Genomic DNA, 8,814 nt, shown 5'->3' with positions numbered 1-8,814 from the left:
AGGCTGCGGCATGTCCGAGCCCACGTTACCCTCCAGGCTGCGGCAGGTCCGAGCCCACGTTACCCTCTTGTCCTTTCTCCTTGCTTCTCCCGCCTCACATGTGCCCACGACACAGTGCCCGGAGCAGTCTGGCTTTCTCCACTCCCCACCTGCTGTCGGCCACTCGGGGCCAGCAAGCGGTCGCCCCGACGCAGGCTTGACAGGAAGAAGAATGCCAGACCCCATTTGGAAACGTGGCCCGTTTATTTGAACTGGCAGCATCGGTACATAGTGCAAACGTCTCTTTGGTAATGAACTGATTACAACGAACACAGAAGGCACCCGGCTGTCCGCTACAGTCGGAAAGTAAATAAATATGTACATTCGCTTCGCGAGGCTGTGATCCCCCCGCAGTGGCCGCAGAGGGTCCCTCGGGGCCCTGCCCACCGCTCGGACACCCCGTGTGCTCTGAAACCAGGGGCCGCCGCTCCTGCCGCAGTCCCACACCCTCACCGTGAGCCGCAGACACCCCCCCCCCGCCCCGCCAAGAGCCTGGTCCCACCGCACATCCTGAACCGCATGCGCGTCTGCAGCGAGGGCACGTGGCCGCCGGGGAATGGCAGACTCCCGGGTATGGGCACCGCCCCGTCCCAACGCCAGAGCAGCTTTCCCAACCACCACGCTGGGCGCGCGGTTACCCACTCTCCCGCCGGCAAACACGGCTCTAAGGTTTGGTGGTCAAAGGTGACTTGATATCCCCCAAGACGTCCCACGCCCCGCGAGACACAAGCTGGTATTTGCGACCTGGCGTCCCGAAGCCCGGGAGTCAGGTCAGCCGTGTTTAAAGCCACTGGGGACACTCATGACGGGAGCAGTCGCCTCACCCCGAGGTCGTGGCAGCCCGGTCAGTGCCCGGGGTCTCCTGCTCCCGTAAGGACGCCCGCGCCGGGCCAGACCAGACTCAGAACCCGCCCACCACGTGCCCGACCCCCTGAAGACCTGCCTCCAGGCCTCCGGGGTGACGGCCAGCCCACGGCGCCCCACCCCGGACTGGCCACCACATCCTGGGACCACCTGCGTCCTCGGGGGTTGCGGGGGGGCCCGCGTCTGTGCACGCTGCTCAGGACAGGCATCACCTCGTGTCTAGAACGAGGAGGAGGCTGCTGGTCGACTGCGCAGAGAGACACCATGAGGTATGATGGTTGCTTCTCTCGGAATTCTAAGACAACTTTTGTGGAGTGGGAAGTGGTTTTTCTGCCGTCGCCGACACCCGGAACATGCGCAGAATCTCACACAACGTCGTGCGTCTCAAAAATACAAATGAGGTAAAGGGGTCAGTGTTGTTTCTTTAAGGCGCTCACACGACCTGAACGTAGAAGTCCTCCGCGCGGAGAAGTCCGCAGCGCTCGGCTGGACCAGAGCCCAGCGTGTGCCGGGAACGGGGTTCACATCTGGCCCTCGCCGGCAGCGTCACACGAGTGCCAGTGGAAACCAGCCTCTTTCTGCCCGTGGCTTCATCGCACTCCTACGGGCGAGCGCCGGACGCCGCAGGCAAGCGGGGCCGTCCGTTCCGGGACCACATGCTGGCACCCACCGCCCAGACCGCCACCCCAGCTCTCCTGCGAGTCTGTCCGTCGGCCACGCGCCGGTCTTCCCAGCGCGGTGTGCGTCCTTCTGGCAGCTCAATAACCTGCCCTGGCGGCCGGGCTGGTGGCGGGGGTGGGGGCGGGGGCTCGTCTGCAAGCTCCAGGCGTAGAACCAAGCGGGACTCACTTTTGGTCGAGAAGAAACGGTGGTATCCAGGGAAGTGAACTGAGGAGCCTAAATGACTTAACTGTGCAATTTAATAGTAGCACCAATATTTCATCAAAAACATTAAATAAAGACCTGAGAATCTAACGTGCAGTCAGGACATGTGTCCGTGGTTTCTCCTCTGTGAATGCTCTGCTCTGAGCTCCTGCGCTCCGCCGAGACGGAGGGGGTCCCTCCCGTCCGCACGCCCCGTGCCGGCCGTCGTCTCGAGGACACGTGGAGGACCCCGAAGGCCTCGCCGAGCTAAGGCTTCCTCCCCGCGCCGTCTCTCGGGCAGACCGGACAGCAGGCCCCACCGGCTCTCACGGGCGCTGGGCAGTCGGCAGGTGGGCAAGCCTCCACGAAGCAGGTGACCTGCCCGTCCTGGGAGAGAGAGGCACCAGGACCTGTCACTTCCTGGGGCACGTGGCCTGTGCCTCGCCCCCTGCCCATCGGCCCGTGACCGGTCGGGGCTCCTGGGTGCAGTCTGTACGGCGGCCGACGCCCCCGCGGACCCCTGCACTCCCTCCCAAGGTTCCCGCCCCACCCCCACTGCCCACCTGCCCCGGAGAGCTCAGGACCCCATGCGGGCTCAGTGCAGCCCCCAGATTCACATCTGAGATGTCCACCAGGGGGCAAGGTAGGGACACCCACAACGGACACCCCTTCCGGTCCCCGCGTCACCAAACACCCGCGCTTCCCTGAAGCTGGGGGGGCCTGGACACCATGGCCGATGTGGCCACCACGGCACCTCCGTCCCCTTTCTCTGGGGACCGAGAACCACCTGACCGAGGCCCACCCGCCTCACTGGTGCAAACACCCTGAGGCAGCCTGGGCCGGGGGTGTGCAGGTCCCCCACCGCAGAGCGCAGCCTGTGCCCCCGCTGCCCACAGCAGAGCCCCAGACGCACCCGGCACTCGCAGACGGAGCACGCGTCCCGCCTCCATTTGGCGCCGTTGGCGTGAGGCCCCCCGTCCGCGTCCGCGCAGTCCGTGGAGCTGAGCCGCAACTCCAGCCTCTTAATCTGCAGCAAAGCAAACATGTGTCCCGCTCGCTGGGGGAGGGGGAGGTCTGAGCTCTGCGGGGGGGGAAGGTCTGAGCTCTGCGACGCCGGCACCTCCTGCCCAGCAAGGATGCTTCGGTCCCGAGACCTCCAGGACAGCCCTGGGCGAGCCCTGCAGCGTTGGGCATCAAGGGGCAGGGGCTGCCGCGTACGGCAGCTCCGGGGAAAGAACAGAATCACGGAGGGGATGGGAGAGGCTCCACGGGACCGTGCGGGAACATCCTGCACAGAGACTCCCAGACACGGAGAGCCCCGACCGGTCACCATCCTGAGCCACAGGCGTCCCAGGGCGACCCTCCTGCACCCCTGCTGCGGCTGCCGACGCGGACAGCGTCTGCGCGGCTGGATGTGCTTCTCGCTGTGCCGGGAGGGCCCGGCAGCCTGCAAGACTCCCACCTCATCTACCGGTCCTGGAGTGGGGTTTCCACTGAAGGCACCAAAGCTCGCGACCCGCACAGAGAATGGACACAACCGGGCACGACCACTCCAGGGAGCACCTGCCGGGGAGGTCTCTCTGATCAAGGTCGGGGCGCGGAGATGGGATTCAACACGCAGAAACCCCGCGTGCTCCTGGCAGGTAACGCTCTCCATCTACCCCGTGTGGCAGCGGCGATCACCGCACGGCCTCCAGGCTGCGCGACCACACGGCCTCCCTGGTCCAGGCCACCTCGCCCTGCGGCCCGGGGCCCGAGCGCCGTCTGCCCTGGCCTGGGTGCAGGCGGGTCCCAGCTGCGGCTCTGAAGCAGGCTGCCTCCTGCACTCCGGCCCTCATTAGCACAGATCTTGGCATCCCCCGACCTCAGAGCCGTCTTCCAAGTCGTGAAGGACGGAGGACCCCCAAGGCCACGTGGGCAGCAGCCATGGGCCAGCAGGGCGGCTGGGGCAGTGGGGGGCTGTCCTTGGCGGCTGCGGACAGGAGTTCAAGACGGAAGCTGCGGGACAGACCTCGCCAGCACCCCCCAGGAGACGAGGGTGGAGCACTTCTGCGGGAACCAGGCCTAGCCCTGCAGAGTCAGAGTCGCCTGCGAACGCCGTCCCCACCCCCGCCAGGAGTCAGGGCAGTTTCTGTCCGCATCTCTCAACACCTGGCGGCCCTGCCCAGCGAGCGGCCCTGCCCTGGCGTGCGGGGTACGCAGCGGAGAGGATCACACCGGCGTTATTCCGTCCCGCAGCTGGGAGAAGCCACGGAGGGGGTCACAGGTGTGTGCGGCGGGGGAGGCGGTGGGCACAGGGGCGGGGCCCGCGGGCGCAGAGGGCGGGACCGGTGGGCGTGGAGCGCGGGTCCGGCAGAAGCGGAAGGAGGGGCCGGAGGGGCAGACAGCTGGCTGACCTCGGGGAAGGAGGGGCCGGGGGGGCAGACAGCTGGCTGACCTCGGGGAAGGAGGGGCCGGGGGGGCAGACAGCTGGCTGACCTCGGGGAAGGAGGGGCCGGGGGGGGGCAGACAGCTGGCTGACCTCGGGGAAGGAGGGGCCGGGGGGGCAGACAGCTGGCTGACCTCGGGGCCGCCCGTCCCCCTTCCCGCCTCTGCTCCCACTGACCCATCCGCAGAGTGACCCCTCCTCGCTGCACGGCACTCAGCTGTGCACACCTCGTGGTCACCGTCCAGCCAGCCTGCCTGGAGTGACCGTCTCTAGGACCCACAGCACCCAGCTGTCCAGGGCGGAGTCCCCAGGAGGCCGTGTGCCCCACAGCCTGGCCGTCTCTCTGGCTGTAGGTGAGGGTCGAGGGGCTTCTCTCCTGGAGCCACAAGCCCGCCCTCTGCCTGGTGCCCACGCTCCTTCCCACCCGGCCTCCCGTCTCTCTGCCCTCACACACCTGCAGGCCGTCCGCCGAGACCAGAGCTCCTCCTTGGAGAAGAGCCCAGTGGGGAGACCCTCAGTGCTGCTGCCCCCCACATCTGGGGGACCAGACCACAGAATGCCTGCTGGCCCCGCCCTGGGAACAAGGGTTAGAGCAACACTCTGGGAGAAGTGGCTCTGGGACAGGACCGAGGTCTGAATTCTCCGTGGCCCTAACCCTCAGCCCCTCCTGGCCCATGGTCTCTACAGCGGCTCCAGGGACCCCGCAGCTGTCACAGTGGTGCCTGTGGACAGCCCACAGTGAGCACTCACCGGCCACGGGGGAACCGGAGCGCAGCCCCATGTGGCCGGGCCGGGGACAAGCCACAAGAGAAGAGCCGCCCAGACAGGAGGCTCCCGGCCGGGGAGCTGGAGCCGACGTCCCACGGGAGGGCCTCGGGAGCAAGAGCGCTGTCTGCGGTGCGGGACGGGACGGGCGGGGACAGTCACCTGCTCTCTGAGGTCTGTGATGGTCTTCCGCATCTCCTGAACGAAGTCCTTGAAGTCACTCGTCCCTGCCGTCTGTGGGTGCTCGCGGGAGGGGGCTGTGGCGTTTCCTGGGTGCTTTCTGTGTTTCCCGATGCTGCACGGGGGAGGAGGAGACGCCAACAGACCTCAGCGCGTCACACGTGGCCACAGGCGTCCCCGCCCAGAGCCTGGGACCTGCCTCAGGGACAGCCATACCTCAGTGTCCCCCCGGGGCCCGCTTCCCCAATGGGCTCGTCCTCCTGGTAGCTGAACCCCAGCGATCGCCGGCCTCGGAAGTGGTGTGAGAAGGCGTTGAACTGTCCCCTGGTCCTGCAGTCTGAAACGAGTGTGCGGGCTGTGAGCGGTCGGCCCTGGCTCAGGAGATGCCGGGCACATCCTGAGCAACGTCACCGGCCTTCGCAGCACGTCGATGACACAAGCCGCAGCCTCGGGGCCGGCTTCCTCCCTCCACGGGCAAGTCGTGGCCTCGGCACCGCATCCTCCTGGCCCAGCAGCCCCCCAGCCTCACCTGGGCTCCCCGCCAACAGCCCGGACGGCCACCTCCTGCAGGGACGCCCCACACCCCCGTCCTGTCAACCCCGCGCTGGCTCCCACCACGGCAGCGCGGCCCCCCGCGGCCCAGGCACTGTGCTCTCAGGGCACCGTACGCACGCCCGTGCCCCCTCGTCCCTCCTCCAGGGCCCTCCCGCCCGCCCACGACCACCCCATCCCACGAACACCCGGGTTCACGCCGCGCCCCATCCCCCCAGACAGGCCTGGCCAGGAAGGTGGCAGAGGCTACACACGGCCCTTCCCAGGCGCTGATGCGTGCAGAGAGGCGGTGGAAACCCCCGGAGAGAAAGCACACAGAGGACAGGCTATTGTCCCCTGCCCCGGCCTAGCGGGCCCACGACCACCGCTGGAGGCAAAGGCCCAGAGACAAAACGGCCGAGTGTTCTGCGATTTTATTCAGCGCCCAAACACGCGCTTCCCACTCGGACCTGGACACACAGCCTGAAACTCCAACCCTGAGGCAGGTTCACAGTGTGAATGCACCGGACCCAGGAGGCCCCGGGCAACGCTGCCTCCGGAGCGCTCGCCCCCCAGCAGGGCTCCCGGCTCGCAGGCCACGCGCCCCCCGGGCGGGCAGAAGGAGCTCACGTCGGAGAGAACGGCCTTCACCTTCCAAACCCAGAAACGTGCCCGTCCCCAGAGCCGCCCCGTCGGGCAAATGTGGAATCCACGTTCCGGCCCCAGCCCCCGCGTCCAGGTCACGGGGGTGGGACGCGCGGCACCGGGCACCTCCTGAAGCTGCCCCGAGGGGACACAGCCTGCCCCGTCCGCGCCCGCGCCCGGGACACAAGCCTGGGTCTGAGCGGAGAAAAGCTGGCTGGGGGCATCCACCGTGGGTCTGGAGGAAGGCGGCCCCACCTGCTGCGGCAAGTGGGGGCCACGGGGCTCGGCACGAGACCCCCACGGGAAGCGCTCAGTGCGCGTCCACCCTCCCCCGGTCCCAACCCCCCCCAAGTCACTCAGGGGAGCCGCACGCCTCCTGCGACCTCCTCGGCCGGTTTAGGAAACATGTGGCATGTTCCTTCACACACACGTGCATGTCCGCACAGACACACGGATACACGCGTACCACACACGTGTGCTCACACGCAGACGGCCGTATCCCGGGGTGAGAGGGAACAGTAACACCGGACGAAACTTTAACAACTGATGAAGTCAAGGATTCTGATGAAGTACAAGGATTCTTTGTACTATTTTAAATGCAATTATTTCAAAACTGTGTGTGCGCGCGTGCTCCATCCATCCCCACAAAGGGCAATTTCTAACTTTGGTACAACAAGGAGAAACCGCCCACCCGGGCGCCGCTTCTCTGGGCTCTCCTGCACGCAAGCCTCACGCCCGGGGCTCCGCATGCACTCCGGGACCCGCGGGGAGCTCGAGCTGCTCTCTGGGAGTTTTTAGAAAGTGGAAAGGAAACAGCAACCGACACCTGGTCCTGTCAGACCTTTCTGCTGTGTTTGAGATGGAAGACAGAGCCTCCGAAGCATCCTTGAACCTGGCGGCTCAGGACCTGGAGGAAACGCGTCCAGCGGCGGGAAGTCAGAGCAGCCCCCGCCGCGGCACGGACGAGAGCGCGGCCCCGATGACGCCGCCCGGCTCTGAGTCTCCGTCTCTCCAGGGTCTCTGGCTTTTCTGAGCAAAAACAACAGATAACCCAGCTCTGCCCCTGTCTAAGCAGCCAGGGGGCCTGGTGGCACCATCGGGACGTGAAGTTTTGTATCTCAAAAAGAACCGGCCTTTCCCGGGGGCTTGCGAAGAGCAGGTCTCTGCAGGCACAAGGACCAAACTCTATGCCCCGCCCTCGGAAATGCGAGCAGAGCTGTGCAAACCAGCAAGGATAATTCTAAGAAAGTGAGAAAACACCCCAAAACCAGTTTCCCTTAGATGTATCAGGGAGACTGTAAGTGTTTCGGGATGTGGGGCGTGCAGTCGACTCCGCTCCAGTGGTCACACGAACCGTCCTGCAGCACGACGTGCCGCGCACCCGCACGCACACACGCGCCACATTCACGCAGAGCATGGCCAGGCCGACAGACGCCGCACCCGATTGGCACGGCCACCACGCACAGACGTCGGCAGAGGACAGCACTGACCTACCAACCCAGAGTCCCGCGCTCACGGACATGACGGCCAACGGAGAGCCACGGCCAGAGCTGCTTCCCCCGGGAAGAGGAGGTGGGGCAGAGGCCGCTCGAGGCCGAGCGTGGAGGCGGGAGGAGCCATCTCCGCCGCAGGGGCCCACTGCGGGTCCCCGGCCTCTGGCCGCCGAGGAGCAGGGTCTCACGGCCAGCTCCGGACGCCCCCCGCTTCATCCTGCCGGTCTGACTGCGGTTTGAGTAAAGCCCAAATCACATTCAGGTCAGGAAACGAGCATCCAGGTGAGCGACAGCGGGATCTGCAGGCGCAGGGGAGCCACAGAGCGAGGATGGCCCCAGCGGCCCCGCCGCACGCGTCCCGGGCCTGCGCGTGGACAGCCGCCCCTCCACACCTTCCACGACACTCCAGCAACGCATGTTGTCACGGCTTTCGGAACGCGCGGTGCCCACAGTCGGGTGCGAGCTGCGCTTCCGGACATCTGAGTCTGGAGCCGTCCACAGGGGCCCATGATACTCGTCCAACACGCAAGTCCTCCCGGGAGACGCAGCTCGGTGTGAAGGAAGAAGCAGAAGCCGGACAGACCACGCTTATTCCTGCCTCCTACCCGTGGCCCTCGGTCCTGAGCTCTCACGGAAACCGCACCGGGTCAGGAGCGTCTCCTCACGATCCCAGCCGGGCTCTGCTGCGTCCCCGAGCGGCCACCGCGGAGCTGCGGCATCGACGTTCCCCAGTACACGCGGCCGGCCCCGGGACGCACACCCCGCCACACGGCAGGCCCCAGGACACGCACCTTCACAGCAGTCCTGCCACACGCGCAAGTCCACCCTGGGGATCCCGTCACAGCTGCCGTAGCCGTGGGGGAACTCCGCCACACGGAACACGTCCCTCTGCACGCGGGTGATGTTGTCAGCGTTGTCACACAGGATCCTGGCCAGGGACGTCTGCTTGATCTGGGTCAGCTGCGCCGGGGAGAACACCCCCGGGTTTTCATACCATAACCTGTG

At 66.5% G+C, this 8,814-nt stretch overlaps 1 protein-coding gene across 3 annotated transcripts in view; it reads right to left on the bottom strand.

Annotated features, from left to right (window-relative positions):
• Positions 1-229: 229 nt before the first annotated feature.
• The window catches only part of PXDN (peroxidasin), a 68,223-nt gene continuing 59,638 nt past the window's right edge, over positions 230-8,814 (bottom strand). For all 3 annotated transcript variants that reach the window (XM_032353465.1, XM_032353466.1, XM_032353468.1), the window contains 5 exons: positions 8,601-8,809; positions 5,357-5,477; positions 5,123-5,255; positions 2,681-2,794; positions 230-2,154 (listed from right to left, as the gene is read on the bottom strand). In XM_032353465.1, the coding sequence (XP_032209356.1) occupies positions 2,035-2,154; positions 2,681-2,794; positions 5,123-5,255; positions 5,357-5,477; positions 8,601-8,809 (697 nt within the window). In that variant the 3' untranslated portion in view covers positions 230-2,034. The remainder of the gene's footprint in view (positions 2,155-2,680; positions 2,795-5,122; positions 5,256-5,356; positions 5,478-8,600; positions 8,810-8,814) is intronic.

This window comes from Mustela erminea, chromosome 7, assembly GCF_009829155.1.
Source record: "Mustela erminea isolate mMusErm1 chromosome 7, mMusErm1.Pri, whole genome shotgun sequence".
In the NCBI taxonomy this organism is placed as follows: domain Eukaryota; kingdom Metazoa; phylum Chordata; class Mammalia; order Carnivora; family Mustelidae; genus Mustela; species Mustela erminea.
Note: the sequence above shows the minus strand (reverse complement) of the source record. Positions and strands in the feature narration are given on the sequence as shown.